Source organism: Nannobrachium achirus, assembly GCF_963921795.1.
Source record: "Nannobrachium achirus genome assembly, chromosome: 19".
NCBI lineage: Eukaryota > Metazoa > Chordata > Actinopteri > Myctophiformes > Myctophidae > Nannobrachium > Nannobrachium achirus.
In genome coordinates this window covers 32,402,250-32,420,701 of record NC_137826.1, presented here as the reverse complement: position 1 = coordinate 32,420,701, position 18,452 = coordinate 32,402,250, and the positions used below count along the sequence as shown (strand labels likewise).

General features: G+C 41.9%; 1 protein-coding gene across 1 annotated transcript in view; it reads right to left on the bottom strand.

Annotated features, from left to right (window-relative positions):
• Window positions 1–12,966, bottom strand: part of LOC308304777 (unconventional myosin-XVIIIa-like) — a gene marked incomplete at both ends in the record, with an annotated part of 88,286 nt that extends 75,320 nt beyond the window's left edge. Inside the window, 2 exons of the mRNA XM_080749407.1 lie at window positions 270–1,274; window positions 11,980–12,966. Of these exons, the coding sequence (XP_080605533.1) occupies window positions 270–1,274; window positions 11,980–12,966 (1,992 nt within the window). The remainder of the gene's footprint in view (window positions 1–269; window positions 1,275–11,979) is intronic.
• Between the last annotated feature and the right edge of the window lie 5,486 nt (window positions 12,967–18,452).

The window sequence follows — 18,452 nt, the reverse complement described above, 5'->3', positions numbered from 1 at the left end:
CTGTTAGAGAGATCCCTTTGATGCCAGGGGGAACAAATCCCTTTTATGCCCATATATGGAGATCCCTGTGATGCCAGGGGAACAAATCCCTTTTATGCCCATATATGGAGTTTCCTGATGTCCACAAACCCTGATCATCACTGTGGCCCTTGCTTGTCGCCCTGAGGTGTCTTACTAGTATGATATCACATTCCATTGATGTTAATATCTCACAGGCACAGCACACAGTTTAGTATTTTTTTTTTAAAGGCAGACCGGTCACTCTGTACCTCTGGTTTCTTCACAACACTGGTACGAATAACTGGAACGAACCCTGGAGGGGGCGCCAGAGGATCCGTCCTCTGGACAGGGACGAAACCCGGCGGCCGTGGCAGCACGTTCTGTTTTGGCGCCGGAGGGTTGGAGGGTTTGGGGGCAGGAATGAAACCAGGTGGAGGGGTCAACGGATTCTGTTTGGGGGCAGGGATGAAACCAGCAGGAGGGGTCAACGGATTCTGTTTGGGGGCAGGGATGAAACCAGCAGGAGGGGTCAACGGATTCTGTTTGGGGGCAGGGATGAAACCAGCAGGAGGGGTCAACGGATTCTGTTTGGGGGCAGGGATGAAACCAGCAGGAGGGGTCAACGGATTCTGTTTGGGGGTGGGGATAAAGCCAGGAGGAGGGGCCAGTGGGTCAGGCTTGGGAACTGGTAGGACAGGGTTGAGCTTTGGCGCCGCTGGTTGGGATGGTGCAATGACGGACACAGCAGGCGTGGCCTGCTGTGTTTTCCCCTCTGCAGCCTTCTCTTGTGGCTCTGCGGCCTTCTCTTCTGGCTCCTTTGCCCTTTCTTTCTCCTCGTCCTTCTCAGTCTCTTCTTTTTGAGGCAGGTCCTCCCTGCGGTCCTGGGTGCGGGTGCGAGGCCGGTGCTCCTTGGTCTTACCTCTGCCCATTAGGCTGGCCAGGCCCACAGAAATGTCATCCCTCTCTTCCCGGCGCCCCGAAGACGAGGAAGCAGCCATGGTGGTTTTGGGCACAGAGGTAGCAGCAGCAGAGGCTGCCCCCCCGGGGGGCTCAGAGACAGCGGGTGGGCCCTGCTCTGCCGTTCCTCCAGGAACCACCCGCCTCACAACCCTTCTCACAACCTTCACTACCCGCTTACCGCTGGGATCGGGATCGCCCATAGCACTGACAATGTTGGACTCCACAGTTGGGACTGCGGTTGTGGGCTGTGGGCCACTTGCTCTGTCTAGAACAGGGCTAGCAACTGGTTGAGGCTGATTATCATCACCATCAGACTGTGCATGAACAGAGGAGGACAGAGACACTGGTGATGGTTACGTAGGTCCCTGGCACACACACACGTCCACTGTCTAGGATGCCAGTGACACTTGGATGACTGTTTTGGTTAATTACACATTAAAATGCTTGGTATAACTGAGAGTGTATGAATGGAAACAAATAGACCCTTAGGGCCCATTTAGTTCCATTTGTACATCCTGAGTTGCAAGTGAATAAAACTGAGGATTTTACTGTGTAGATATAGAACAATGAGAACTGGGCTAAGAAACGCTAATGCAAACCCTATACGTTTACATAACAGTGCAGATCTCTCCAATATTTGCATGCTATATCGCCTCATGTCACCATAGTTAAGAAAGACCCCCTGAAATGCAACAAATCCTTTCTAGTGATACTACATATAGAGTGAACGCTGTCCAAACTCATGCAGGTGAAGTGGCACTTACATTTGGCTTCTGATCAACGTCAACCTACATGAGAGAACAGCGAAAATGATTCATTAAACCACAGATTTAGGCGTGTCTCTGTCTACACCATATATGTCAAACTCAAGGCGAATGAATTATCTTTGGCCTGCGGGATGATATTTAATTACTATTAGAACTGGCCCGCTGGTATATTGCACACACAACCATAATACTACAAGTGTGAGTGCATTGGCAAATATCACAATCCTACGTCTTCACTATTATTCCATCAGCAGTGGAAGCGTATCGCATGTGGTCAACTTTCAGCTACCCCTCTCCCGTCCCCAAAAATGTCTAAACGAATGGTTTTTAAGCCAGGTGGGAGGCAGAGTACGTTGTTCACGTACGTAAGGGCATAGAAATTAATGCAACTGATTTTGATTTACTTTCTCATATGACTATTTTCAGTTTCTAATATGCATGCAGTTTAATTTTTGCATTTATCTTGTTATTAAGGGACATAATGATTTTTGAAGGAAAATTACTTTTTTGCTGTTCAATAAACATTGAACCAGTCCGGCCCTCGACTTTTACCAATTTCTTTATTTTGGCCCACTGTGTATTTGAGTTTGACATCCCTGGTCTACACAGTACACACACCAAATAAGGTTTATACTCTACTTAAGACTTCCAGAAAGCATGAAATGAAGGACCACATGCATAAGAGAAATGAGAGGCCTTAGAGCAGAAAAATAAAACAAGACTTCCCTTTTTTTCCCAAAATGAAAAGCGTGATCGATAAGCCATGATGGTGACTCAGAAGACATGGGGAGAGCTGTGAGAGGTAGAGAGATGGACAGAAACAGTGACAGCAGCAAAAGGAGGAAACGGATAATACAGGGAGAGGGAGTTTTAGGATGCTCAATGAATGAATACACTTTCTTGACATTCAAATATCAACAGGGCCATGTAGCCCTGAGGACAGAAGATATGATAATGAAATGGATAGCATGGAGAAAGGAGAGTGGAGAATAGACCCCAAAAAGCAGTCACTGCATAATGGTTTTAAAAAGTACCTAGGGATAGGCCTTCACTTTATGACGTATAATAAATTAAATGTATGACAGCCGCTAATATATATTGATAATTTGGATTATTTCTTTAAGTAATAGCAGCAGGTAGCCTAAGTTACCACATTGGTGAATTGGTAAGTGACGTACAGACTTTAGAAACACAGGATAGAAAGTGCACAGCAAAAAAGAAATTGCCAAACAGAACAGGCATATCCCTGAATATTGAGCGTTTGGTTCAATGGGTTTAAATGGCTCATAGTGTAGACCCTAATTTAATAAACATGACATACTGAAGGTATGGGCAAATAGAGCTCCACAAAACAAGACCTCTTAGTTCCAGTAGAAATACTAGGCTATTATTAATAGTCTATTCAATAGATTATTATGACGACAAGACAGAATGTCTTTCAACTACTGTTTTCTTCTACAACACCACTACATTCACCTGTTTTACAAAATAAATAAATGGTAATCGCACAAAAGCAATAAGGTTATTGAAACTGGCAACAATCAACACTGTCAGTAGTACGAATAGTCAATTAACAACATAAGCAAGCAGCTCATTTGACAAATCGCACACAGTATACCATGTAATCAAGCTGCTGGATCGATGTAATAAAACACACTATAATATCTCCTGGAGTTTTAGGTCCAGTCTAACGAAGGCCAAAATGGACCAATTTGTACTCATTGGTGAGACAGAACTGAAGTCAGTGTAGCTGCTGGAGCAGCAGCAACATGTTTCACCATCCCTGGCCTAGCTTTCATCAGAGTCCACTCCTATAAATAGTTTCAGCAGCAAAAGCAGGCCACTCTGAGGCAGTGCCCCAATGGAAGAGCATATAGTACGCGATGGTGGGGAAAGCACACCGTGAGCCACATAGTCCAGGGGCCTAGCTCGTTGTTACCTTGTCTCCAGACCTGGTCAGCTAGCTTTCCAGTGTTCCTTCTCTTGCCACTGCAAGTCGAGGCTGAGACAGGGGCTCTGGGTAAAAGCTTCCAGACCTCAGTCCTAGTTGAGTATAGGCAGGGAGACCACGTGCGGGTTGAACGTCACCGTCAGCAGTGTATGCCGAGGTCTGAGGGGCGGGCGAGGCGGGGTGGGGCGGGGAGGGGGGTAATCTGATAGGACCCTGGCAGACACACTATTCCGGATGCAGGCCGGAGAGACAGAAGAGGGACAGCTGCTGGGATAAATGGAGGGCTATAAATAGAGTGGTGGTGCCACACCAATTACCTCTCTTACTTCTTCCTGCCACTGTCGCCCCCTTTTGGGTGCCCAAAAACACCTACCAGTGATAGGGAAACTAAAAGGCGGGCTCCTACAACAGGTGGCACTATCCAAACGGAGTTCTACTAACTGCATCCCCGAGTGGAACGAATAATGTGGGAGTATTGCAACAATACGAGCAGCAATGCTCGTATTGAGTCTCCTTAAAAATGTGAATGTCAACTGATTGCATGCACTTTCTTACTCTGCGCCCCATCTCTTTGTACAGGCCACACACTATTGACTCACATACATACATGCAAAAGTAAATGTTTTAAATCTAACTATGCATAATGATTGTGTGATTTTATAATTGTGAACACTACACTGACCATAGCCTCGTACCCGCCCTCTTCCGGAAACCATTTGAAGTTGTTCGTTTACTAGGCTACACTGACCATTGGCTGTATGTAACTTACATACAGGGAAATATATCTTACAACTTTCACTGTGATCAGGACACCACAAGAGGGAGCCATAAACGTTAGTCTCAGCTCAACAAAATGCATTAGATTTACATTCTGCTGGCTTATAAATATACTACATGGTATTAATAAAGCTTAAAAACAAGTAATAAACCATAGTCGTGGTTGTTAGGTTCTAGTCCTGATATGCCAAAAAAATATTAGTTTTTCTTTTCTGGTGAACTCAAACATGAATCAGAATTTCTGGTTTCAACATATGCTGTGGGAAAATGTGACAAATGGCATAGGTATGTCCTGTTTTAGTATCACCTTGAGTGTCACTACTAATTACAACCACAGAGTGCATGAAATCTACGGTATGTTTGTTTTAGTTGTTTTTATCATATTACTTGGGATGAATGGCTAAATAAATATAACACTTTCGAAGAGGAAACCGTTTTAAAGTCTGAGCATTGTAGTTTGATGGTGACCTCCATCTGTTATGTTTGCCTTATCTACAGGGTGAAAGTCTATGCTACAGTTTTCAGTGTGCTCAGTGCACCACAAGATGGAGCCATAAACCTGTGATTCTCAGCCCCCCCAAAAAAGATTCAAAATGTTGACCTATAAATGTTATTTTGTATTAATCAGTGACAAACATTTAAAAACAAAGGCATTGGTACTAGTGTTTTTCAGGTTAGTCCTGATATGGCAAGAATTAGCCTTCCCATTTCTGGAGCACTTGAATCTGCATTTCTAGCATTTCAAAGATGTGCAAACATGACAAATGACATAGGTATGGCCTGAGACACCTTTGAAGAACACCTTAAATGTTGTCACACCCAGTCAGAACTAATTACAACAATACGTATAGTTATATTACACCACCAGGCTAGGATACTTGGTTTGTATCATACCTGGGTTGAATGGCTGAATAAAACACTTTCTATTGTTTAGACAGGCAGAAAATAATAATATAATGAACCCATACAACGAACCCAATACAAATAATAAAAGAATGAACCAATACAATGAACCCAGTAAAAATAATACAAGCATGAACCCAAACTAATTATTACACAACAGATGTGACTGTTGTCTTTGCGGTGAGGCTTGTGATCAAGTCATTCACTAAAGTATTGTGAAAGAACCAGTTTGACAAAACACAGGTTGCAGAGGGAGCCGTGCCTGGAGGTAGCTATTCAACTGATTCAGAAGGCAGGTAGCCCCAGGAGGAAAACTATACTCTTTTATCTTAACTTTTTGTTTTTTTTATCTTAGCTATCTATTATCTTAACTTTAAGTGGCAGGTTAATGTAATACTGTAGATATGACCCTGTCAGAAATAGGCTGCATAATGATAGCATCCATTTGCATGTTTATGGCAAAAGGTCAGGACCAGTGAGATAGATCTATGGTAAAAATAAAAATAAAACTAACAAACAAAAAAAGGCCTGTGACATCAGTCATGAGGTCAGTCAGCTCCAAATGTCGGCACGGTTTTGACTTCCATTACGTTATTAGGATTCCACCAATTGGCTTCCTGGCAGTCAAGGTTAGGGTTACGTTTTAGATTTAGGTATAGTTTTTGTGGTGTTTTAGGCAAATCTTTACTGAGGTCAGGGTTAGGGTTAAGGTTAGGTTTAGGCATAGTTACAATACAAAAACACACTGTCAATCAAAGCGACTATACTGGCCAATCATAGTGGGTCTCCCTAGAAAACACACAAAACATTTTTGATGTTCCCACTGTTTCACATTCAAATAAGAAATAAAGCTGTGTAGAGCATGTCATACTGCATCCTCATGTTCAGAGGTTTACCAGTCTACAAGTCTACATGGGCAGTCTAAACATAGGGTGTGTCTGCAGTGGCCTATCTAGCACACTTGGTTAATCCCCAGAGTGTGCGAGTAGGACACAGCTTGGGTGTTGTTTGTATGCACTGACCAAAGATTAAGGATTGTCTATACCCTAAACACAATGATTCTGACCCACTTACTGACACTGTAGAGTCTGACCTGAACTGTTTCTTTGTCTTTGTCATAGATATGAACTCTACTTTCAATATTGATTCAATTTAGATAAGGACCCTTAGAGTGAAAACCTATCAATGAAAGCATCAACCTCTAATTTTCTATAAATACGTAAATAAATATAAATAAAATATGTAGATTGAGGAGAATTTCTAGTAGCACAACCACGATGCATTGCCAAGCTGATCTACCGGTAGGTGCAGGTGAAACAGTGGTTCTCAACCTGTGGGTCGGGACCCCAAATTATTTTGGGGGGGTCCCCAGATGATTAGCTTAATGTGCAACATTGTTTTCTCACTCAACAGTAAACAAACCAACAATTTAAGGACGTTAAGGACCTCTTTCTAAAATTAAAAATTAAACATTGGCCAAAGAATAGGCTATTAGCGGCAGAAAGTGTGAAAATAGCCGGTCTACATGCTCACAACGTCTCGCAACGTAACCATGTTATACAAAATGTAATGCCTCAACTTTTAGTGCTCGTCATTGTGGGGGGTCCCCAGTTAAAATATGACTATTTGGGGGGTCGTGGCCTGAAAAGGTTGAGAACCACTGGTTAGGCAATAGGGTAGAAAACGTTATGGTTACGCATGGGTTGGTTTTGGTTAAGGACAGGATAAAGCTCTTTGAGGGCGGTTAGCCAGTTAGATTGAGAATGAGTAACCTCCAACTCCCGGATTTGGAACTAGCATTTGGAAACAGTCACAGTTTAGGAACAGGAACCACAACCAATACATTATGAGACCAAAGTACTCTAGTTAGAATTATAAAATCCAGGAAAGTGAAGATGACCCAGAATTTACAAAGCACAAGTGAAGAGAGTCACAGAACTTACAGAAAGCAGGTCATTGCAATGTGCTGAAGGACAAAGTGGGTTAAATGACATGTTAAATAAAAACTCTGATACTGTATATACTTTGCAACACCTTGTAAGCTTACGCTTACGGTATAGATCTACTAATTCAATGCATATACCAATGCACTCTTAAAATTATCTTAAAACTAAAACCATTCCTGGGTCAGCATACAGGGAAACATGGATTAGCACACTACAGCACAGTTCCTTCAACAAACAATGCATCTAATAGTTAATCAACTCCGAAACTAATCAGGTCACGCATCTCCAAAATAAATATATTGTACCTAGCCACACCATAGGAATTATGCCCAAAACATGCTCATGCACACACGCGCACAAACACTCATGAATTCATTCATCCAGAATAGATACCTTTAAAAGAAAAGCACACAGAAAGAGGAAACCAAGAACTGACTTTTACAGTAGTTCAGTTATAATAAAATAACACTCTTTATGTATCTGTACTGTAAGTAGCACAACATAATGTAATTAACCTTAAAAGTAAAACATTTAACACTTCCTTATATTGATACCGAAATCTACCCAAGATGTAAAGCCGGTAACAGGTTGCTCAATAGGATTGAATACTTTATTAGACTCACTGCTAGTGGTACATTTTGTGGCCCCAGGAAATAGCCTATAGCTATTATTCTGTCACTTGTACTTTATGTTCACTTTGAGAATAGAAAAAGAGAAAAATGGCCTCTTAAGACTGGCTTCCAATGTTAACCAAACAGCTTTATATTTATCCTTAGGGGAACCGCCCCTTTCTAATCCAGGTCTGTGTTAATGCTCTGTACTATCATCACCATTATACCATACTGTCCGGAAATGGGAATGGTGTCATTTAAATGGGCAGCTTGAGATTAAACCATTTGCTAATTCCAGTGACAAAACCTTGTGTGACCATTAGACAGATAGCAAATGCAATGGAATGAGCTACAGCTAACAGCGCTATTACATGAAACCTTTGACCTTAACCTTAAACCTTAGCTGTCCTTGTGAGCCACTGCTAGCATTGACAGTCATCTCTCCCTGTCGATGATAACATAACACATTTAAATTATTTCTCAGTACAGGCTTCCTGCCAGCCAACAGCCAAGAAATTACCCCAAAGTAGATGGCAGCTGAACTGTGAGATACATATCTAGTTATCTACCGTGCTTTACTTCAGGCCTTGCATTATGAAAAAGATGATTCAACATCTTATTATAGTGAGAGCACCTCAATACAATGTCATTGTCACAGTTCAAACTGAAAACTATGAATTTTCACTAAAATCAGTATGCTGAAAGAACATTTTTACTCTGAAGACCACCAATTAAAATCCATCCTTTCAGATCAATAACTTAATCAGACCAACAGGCTGTATGATATTTGCATTTAAACATACCTTTATCAAGCAATATGAGAAGTGAACACGCTGGCCATCCATGTTGCAGATTCTCCCTCTTTTGTAAAGCATGTAATCAAAATTCCATCCAAACTTCTGGCTCATCTCCCACTAGAACACCTCCCTCACTCTCTAAAATCAACACTCTATCCCATTCTTATTTATCTTATTTATGACAACACAAGATGACCCCCAACTTACAATGAAAAAAGCAACCAATTTAACAACTAAATACATTTAAACTTAGTACCTCTTCACTTGACAAGTCTTACTTTCTGTAGTCTGTCGGAGTGTGTTGTTTTTCTTTTGATAGACAAGGGGTGGAGATAAGGGATCTTATTGAAACGCAATTGCATATTATTGCATGTTATAACAAGGCTAGGCTTCAATGAGAGGCCTTGGCTCAGATACCTTGCTGATCTGAGGCCTGTGCTAAAGCCACCACACAGACTGACATCTCTAAAGCTGGCCTTACACCTGCTGACTTTCAAATGATTTCGCGGTCACAGTCAAGTCGCAATAAAATCAAGTCAAGGCGCGCTCCCGTCATTCAGTCGTTACTCAATCATTAGGTATGAGGTGGTAGTTTGCCCGATTTTTACCCCGACATGAGAATCAGATTATTTTCTGAAAATATCAAACAGGTTTCTCGTAGCAAGTAGGGGCCGGCATAGCTCAGGGGTAGAGAAACCGTTATTAGAGCACGAAGGGTTCCCGAAGGGTTCCCAGTTCGAATCCGGGGATTCCGGGCTCCCCCTGAGTTAATGTCGAAGGGTCCTTGGGCAAGACTCTGAACCCCTAATTGCTCCCGGTGAGTAGGTTGGTGCCTTGCATGGTTTCCTCCGCCACCGGTGTATGAATGTGTGCGTGAATGAGTGAATGTAATGCACGATCCCTGTAAAGCGCTTTGGATAAAAGTGCTATATAAATGCACCATTTACCATTTAAGTAGCAAGTCAAATCTTTAGAGGCATCTCACATCTAAAGACTTTTGTCTTTGAAAAGTATTTTCAAAGACCTGACCTACTGGTCCTACCACTTAGGCATTGCCACATTGGTATGGATGCCTGGTGGCGTCGCCGGATCGATTCCCGATCCGGACAACCGTTGCCGCATGTCACTCCCCAACTCTCCCCCATTTTCTGTCAGTCTACTGTCCTATCCAATAAAAGCCCCAAAACAAATCTTCAGAAAAGTATTTTTAAAATCTTATAGTGTCAGAGGGTAATCTTTCCAAAATCTTGTCAAAGTCTTTAAGTGTATGGGAGGCTAGAAGAGACTGTACCAGAAAGACTACTACAGAAGAATGGCTGCTCTGGCTTCATGCAGTGGACAGTAGCAAGCAACCAATAAAGTAACAAATGCTTTGATTTACTCAGCTGCTGGTTCTTGGCCCAGAATAGTTATATAATCTAATTTGGTGCAGAATGAATTCAAGAATCCATGTGAATGCTGCTTGTGATGCTACAAAAGAAAATTTAATTAATAGCCTATTTCTTAAAGCAGGGGTTCCCAGACTTTTTGGGCTCAAGGCACCCCTAGAAATGTATCTTTCATCCGAGGCACCCCTACATTATATTCATAGTTTTCACTCCCAGCACCTTATATTTATAGCATATTTTAGCTAGTGTGTTGCAAGGAAAACATTGAGATAATAGACATTTTGATCAGAACTGACGGTAAATAACGTTGTATTTCAAGTTTAAAATGATACTAAATATATTTTGTCCAAATAAATTCCAACTATTATCAAATTATCTCGCGGTGCCCCGTCACTCACTTTGAAAACCCCTGTCTTAAGGACCACTTTGCCCATTTTCAACCTACATATCTTCGTAAATAACAGTATAGACTTCTACTTCAGCATGCTAACTTTCCAGGAAGAGAAAGGCTGTCGTTTCTATTAGCTTGGAATGCCAATCAGTGATGTCTTTGGTAGGCTGGTTTCTGAACTGTCCATAGCCCACCATTGATACAACGAGTGTGTAGACAGAATTGTGCTATCTTATGAGCATTAGTAGTGCAAATTGTGTGAAGGAAAGGTTGAACATGGGTGAAGTTCTCCATTAAGATTCATAAACATTCTGATGTACGTATACAACACTGGAGTCAATCAAGAGTTGGAGAGGGTAAAATAAAAACACAAGGCATTACCTTTCCCGTTATAATAAGACATGAAATACATTACATACTACAAACTGTTGGTCAGTGAGCAAATGATAATATCTTAGGTCACATTTATGTGCCAAATGAAAATATAATTATAATGATATAATAAATAGAAATGTGCTAAATGGCGCTAATGCAAATGTGAGTGACCTGCAAACCATCTAAAATTATGGAAGTAGTTATGAAATAAAAGAGAATAATGTGTGTGTATGTGTGTGTGTGTGTGTGTGCGTGCGTGCGTGCGTGCGTGTGTGTGTGTGTGTGTGTGTAGAGAGAGAGAGAGAGAGAGAGAGAGAGATACTGAAAATAAACCTGAATGGCAGGGTTTAGTTTATGAACAGGCCTCTTTGTTCAGCCAACACATTGCAGTCATGACTATAATTAATCATAACTATAGACGTGATTATGAATGATTGTTCAACTATGAGGCGTAATGAACAATAACATCCTATGTACAGCACCTTACAAAAGTCCAAGGGGTGATGTAACAAATGACTCAGATCCAATCGACTATTAATATCAATTTCTCATGACTAGACCATGGAGTAGAATCAAGTAAACAATAATCAAGCAGGACACTCAAGAATCATATTATTTTTCTCAAGTTTACTACTCCTGAGATCCAGAATCCAGATTTTATTATAACCTCCTATAAATAGTGCTGCTGTTTCTAGGTCATTCTCACACTTGTCTTGCGCGTTTCCATTTTTTCAAATGACCCGTCTTTCTATGATAATCATGATTGGTGCTTTCTGGGACACTGTAAAGCCCGGTTTATGTTTTGCACACAGCAAGTGTCGCTCAACAGTGTGTCTTTGGCCATATACTGAACTCTCTATCACACACTCTGAGCATATTTTGAGGCGAGCATTCTTGTATTCGTCAGCCTGTATGATAGCGAGAACATTATGTCTTGGTGCAGGTGCATGGAACATAACGATACAAAAAAACATACACTATGCCATATACATAGTGCGTAGATGCTTCTGTGCATCTCTGACAGGAACCACTGCACCACCTTTAGGATCGATGTCTGCAGGTGAAGTGAATGAATTTCAATCCACAAACAATCACAGTGTATGTAACACTCACATCAAACACCTCCTTGCTTGGCCCTTCGCTGGTTTTCAACCAGAAGCAGCTCAGCTCACTCAGCTCCGAAATGGACTGCACCTTGAGACGGACTGACTCTCCGGACTGACGGATCGCCTCCACGATCTCATCTCTGCTCTTGTTTTCCACATTGACCCCGTTAATCTCCACCAGCCTGTCTCCAGGCACCAAGCCCAGGGCCCGGTCCTTGGTGCCAGCACCTGGCTCTGCAAAGTGCACCAGTCGTCGGCACACCCCTCCATCAGGCCGCCTATCCAACATGGTGGTTCTCCGCAGGGAGAAGCCAAAGTCCCCAGTGCTACGTCGTTGCAGCTCCAATTCCCGAGGCTCAGGCAATGGCGGAGCAACTAACTCAGGCAGCTGTAGGTCCACACCAGGGAAGGTTTTCTCCACCACCTCTGGGATGTGAACCCAATTCTTCTTGGAGCCCTGGGACTGCAGGACTTGTCTATGCTGCTGTGGCACCAACACCCTGGTTTCTATCTGAGGTGGAGGAGTTGGGTGGTTCTGGGGAAAGGAGAGGTGTGTCTGGCCCGACTGAGGATTTGGCTTAGCCAGTTCACCAAACTTGGCTGCTCGCTCCTTTACGGAGCTACGATGAGGAGCCAGTCCATCTAACATGGTATCATCACAGGGACTTGCTGCAGGCATTTGTCCCACATCCTGCCTGCGGGTGTTGCCGTTGTCATAGCGCTCAGTTTCTATGTCTGTCAGGTTGAGCTCTGTGTTGGTAGCCACTTTGATCGGGATAGGGCTGGAGATCTCAAGCCTGGTCTTAGATTCCCTCTTGGCGCTCCCACGGTGGATGTTGAAGAAGCCTCTCCTGATGCTCATCTCCTCCAGACTACTCAACTCTGCCTGGGACATTCGCTCCTTTTTGTCCTTCCTGTCTTTTTTCTCCTTCTTGCCCAAATCCTTCTCCCTTTCTTTCTCCTTCTCCTTGTCCTTTTTGATCAAGTGAAACATGCTTGACTCTCTCTGCCAATGCCAGAGTGTGCTGGATAAGGAGCAGGGTAGTAGTGCAAGCTATTCTGCCACACTTCCATTCAATGACATCAAACGTCGCTCTCCACCCAAATCATCTAGAAGGGTGATAAATGCAAAACAGTAGTCAGTAATTTGCTGGCAGTCCTCTAATGTGAATGACAAAATGACAATCAATCAATCAATCAATCAATCAATCAATTAATCAATCAATCAATAACCAATCAATCAGTTAATAAGATCCAATAAATGCATCTTATTCATGTTAGTGAGACTAAAATTAAGAGATAAAATGAAAGCTCATTTTGGAGCTATTGCATACAAACTAGATATATGTTTAAATGACAGCCTTGATGGAGAGTGCCAGGGGGACTTGGCCGACATACACACTGACATCAATTTGTCTATCTGTGCATAGTCCAGCTCTTAGGTCGAAACTCGGAAATGCAAACTCGTTAAAAAAAAGTAGCGCTAGTTCTACAACCCTGCAAAAGCTGCAACTTGGACAGTCTATTTGAGCTACATGGCCGACTCCTACCTGTTTCTGTCCTAAATAAATGTATAGCCTACTTTTAGCCATTGGGTCGACTTGATAGTTATAATATTTAACTATCAAATAGCCTACTGTATCGACCTGGCAAGTTGCTGCAACCACTTGTTACAATGAAAACTTTAACACACGCAATAAGAAATAATTCTTGTTCACGTTTTCTGGCTTTAGGTGACTCGATTGCAAGGTTATTGTGACTCGTCCGGTCGTAACGCGCTCCCTTTAATCTGCTTTGCCCTCATTCTTTACAGTACTACCAGAGGATTTAGGGAAACACTTTCAGTAATGATGGCAAATACAGTGCATATAAAACCACGCCTCATGTAACGTATCCACATTGTTATAAACACTTACCCTCCAAGCAGATGGACTTTGATGACTGCCATGAGATAGTAGGTAGTAGTGTACTAGGATGAAATCGGGAGGTTTCTCGCATTTTTCTTGGAGTTGACACTGACAGCCGAGTGTGTGCACTGTGCAGGGTGACTGTGAGTGTGAACCAGTCTAGTGAACTAACCAGTCCAGCAGTGACCTCTGCTGGTTTATTTTTGCAATAGAAGACTAACCGACTGTCAGATAGGAAGGTCGGCTTTCTTTCTTTCTTTCTTTCTTTCTTTCTTTCTTTCTTTCTTTTTTTCTTTCTTCGGTATTGGTTATGAACAATTCATGCCATGTTCATAAAATCACTTTAATCTGGAAAGTAACATATTACACGTGGCCTATATTACAATTATAATAATAATACACACATGCACAAATTGCACACACACACACACACACACACACACACACACACACACACACACACACACACACACACACACACACACACACACACACACACACACACACACACACACACACACAGGCTACATAGGCTAATGTTTTGGTGCCCATGCACTAAATGCATATTTATCAGCTTCAGTTATACAGTTCCAATTCCAATTGTGTCTGCTTATTTCTTTGTGTCATGTCATCCAGTGGCGGCTGGGGGGGCTAAGGGGCCCGATGAAGGCTTAGCACCCCCTAAGCCCCCCCCACCCCACAAACCCAATACAGATGAAAAATATTTAAGGAATAAATAAATAAAATGTATATGAATATGTGAAAGACAATTGATTGACTTCTATGTAAACCATACTACAAAATCATACTTTTTATGCTGGAAAGCATCTTCAGCCTCACAAAAACCCTATCTGATCACTTAGTGGAAGAAATATGTAACAAAAATAGGCTAATGTGTTCACTTCCGGCAGAAAGTGTGAAAATTTGCACCTAGGGGTATTTTTGTGCGCCGAATTCAAAAATTGACGGTCCCAAGCACTTTTCCCATGGGATCTGGTGGCTCTAATTCACTTACCATACTAGGGAAAAAAGACCCCCCAAAAAATCTTCTTTAAATAGCACGTGAGGGGTCTATCTAGGGGGTTTTCATGATTCTGAATCCATTGCAAGCATTTGTTTTGCACGAAAAACATTCCTTGGGCAAGAAATGGACCCTACACAACTGTGAAAAGTGATGACTCATCACTAAACCATAGTTTTGTGGGGTCAATTTCTTGCCCAAGGAATGTTTTTGTGCAAAACAAATGCTTGGAATGGATTCAGAATCATGAAAACCCCCTAGATAGACCCCTCACACGCTACTTAAAGAAGATTTTTGGGGGGTCTTTTTTCCTAACCCTAACCCTATGGTAAGTGAATTAGAGAAAAGTGAATTTGAGAAGTGCTTGGGACTCTGCCGGAAGTGAACACCTTTTTCACATATTTCTCCCACTAACTTACAGTCCTCAGATTTGGAGCTGGAAACTGCCAATGATCTGGTCTGTTCAGTTATCCATACCCTTGAAGCGAGAGAATCTCGTTTATTATATTAGTACTATTCATTATTGTTTGTTGCCAAAATGAATTAGCCCCCGCTCTACAAAAGCCAGCTCCCCCCCAGTCACAATTCTCTGGAGCCGCCGCTGATGTCATCATTTCCAATGAAACTTGCTTATTCTATACGTTTTCTCTCCTGGTTGTATAAACTGGAGAGACTGTTTGTTTTATTGATTGACACATAAGTACAGGGGTTTCCATTGGCCCTGTGTATTCAATTAATTAAGATTAATTAAGAGACATTGACATACAACCAGTAAGACTCCCTAAATGGGTAGTTAAGCGACACAAACTTTAGATAGCAATCAGGAGGGAATATGAGAAATGGGACAGATCCATGTTGAATACATGGCTTTAGAGATACTGTACCGCTTTGCGTGATTTTAGGGCACAATTTGTAGGAGCAGTGTCATGAAGGTCATGGCCGCCGTTGCCCCTCAGTTTGGCCTTGTGCCCTTCAAAACAATGGCATGACCAGCCACAGTGCATGGCCTTAATGGGGCGGCATAGCTCAGGGGTAGAGAAACCGTTGTTAGAGCACGAAGGGTTCCCGAAGGGTTCTCAGTTCGAATCCGGGCTCCCCCTGAGTTAATGTCGAAGGGTCCAAGACTCTGAACCCCTAATTGCTCCCGGTGAGTAGGTTGGATCCTTGCATGGTTTCCTCCGCCACCGGTGTATGAATGTGTGCGTGAATGGGTGAATGTAATGCACAATCTCTGTAAAGCGCTTTGGATAAAAGCGCTATATAAATGCACCATTTACCATTTACCTTAATGCCCCAGCTGACTGTACCACTTTATCCTCTGTCTCCTTCTTGTCAATATGTAGACAGTAGACACCGTGTCTCTTTCTTGTCATGTAGACATGTGTCTTTTGTTGAAATTCGGAAATCTTAAATCCCTGTGTCCCATCTTTAAACCAATACAGTGACTTTGATTGGTGCAGGGCTGAGCATGGATCAGATTGTAAATACCAGCATTTATCTTTTTCACTGCAGATTAGGTGCAGATTAGGCTAACCCTAACCCTTAAATTCAACAAATTCTTTCAATGGAGTAAAATCTTGTTTTATTTGATGGGCTTCCTGCCCTGGCATTTGGCCTTTGTGCCCTCAAAAAATTGACAACACCAAAGGCCAAGTGGCCTTGCCCCTAAAATGAGAAATCCCAGGCCTGCATGACGGAAAAGTTGGAGTTTGCAGAACCAGCAGTGAGACCCCATGCTTACTCAGTTACTCGTTATGTGAAAGTCCTATGACGTCGTACATCTGACATCATACATACAATCCCTTTTATGCCCATGTAGAGAGTTCGTTCGATATGGAGATGCCTGTCTGTAGAACCATCCACACATATGGGCTTAATATTGATGACATCATCAGGGATCTCCATATATGGAAATGAAAGGGATTCTGTTAGTGTGGTGCCCCTGACATCACAGTGACTCTCTCCTCACTGGCCTCCCGACATGTGCACTTAAAGGCACACTTCACCTCTGGGAACACCAGATCTTATTTTATTGTTGTTTGGGACTATGTTGTGTATTCAAGGGTTGCATTTGTAGTCCTACACCAGCCATTTTGAGGACCAATACAGGTGTTTTGATTAACGTATAGAACATTGGTTCTATGCCAATCAGACAAATTGAACACCTGTGTTGGTCCTCAATATGGCCGGTTTAGGACTATAAATGCAATCCATGAATTAGCTTCAATGTAAATATTATAGATTTTTTGGGGGTTAATCTGCTGAGACTGATGACAGTCAGATTCTTGGTTTACCTACGATTTTAGTTTACCGTACTATTTCTATGCATTTGATGTATTACCTTGTGCTCTCCTTGCTTATTTTAAGTCACTCTTGTCTGCTATAAATGCCTAAATTGAAAATGTAATTGTAAATTGTATATGGACAGTCAGGAGGGGTAAGCGTAGAAGGCTAGTACCATTTACAAATGTACTGTTGCTGTAATGCAATGATTAGGCCTACTACTAGATTGATTGTTCTATTGCTCTATTAACAGTTTGCAGAGACAGGTAGCTACAGGTACAGTAGGCAACAAACAATACATGGTCTGCTAAAAGGATTTTTCCAAGAAAGCTATGGCTTGTTTTCATTGGGGTCCTGTGTAGGCCTACTCATGTATTCTTCGAAAAACGATATAAGAACATAATAACATTAACATAGATGAACATATTAAGAATATACTTATATACAGTTATTTTAACAATTATTTTAACAAAACCATTATGCATACCGGTAGGCTAACTAAACAAGAAAACATCTCGTGGATGTACAGTAAGTAGGCTACTGTAACTCACTTTCAACCCAGAGTCAAAACCAACAAAGGGTCAAACTCGTTCTTCTGCTATACCACCAAAATGTGGAAAGCCTTACCGAAGGCCATAAAGGAGTGTGGATCACTAGCATCCTTTAAAATTGCCCTGAAAAACCACTTACAGGAAGCAGCCGTTCGCAACTGGTAAAAAAAAAAAACCTAGCCCAGTCCTACCCTCCCCTGCCCCTTCTCATACTTTCTGTTTGTTTAGACTTACTGTTTTCTTTTTTGTTCTTTCATTTTATTTTTCTTACATATCTACTGCATAGTACTGTGTTCTATTCGTCTGTCATTCAATGTTATATGAGATACTTTAATGGTTTCCTGTGGAAATAAGCTTAGTCTTTTCATGGATCTCCTTTTAGTAGACCTCGTACCAGTGAACTGTACCGTCATGAAACTGTACCTTTTCCTATGCAAACTTCTAATAAAGTCTTCAATCAATCAATCGATCAATCAATCAATCAATCAATCAATCAATCAATCAATCAATAGCTTAGGCCTACCTACTTTCTACTTAACATCAAACTGTGTTCAACGCCCCTGTTGCGCCTACTGTTACAATGACGTCATAGCCTAGTTATGTAGCCTAAAAAAGCCTGCACTGTTCGGTTTCTCTTCTGTGCACACTGTACAAATTATAAAGGTAACGGTAGTCAGCAGCTATTTTGCCAGTAAAGGTGTTTCTGATCAGATTTCTG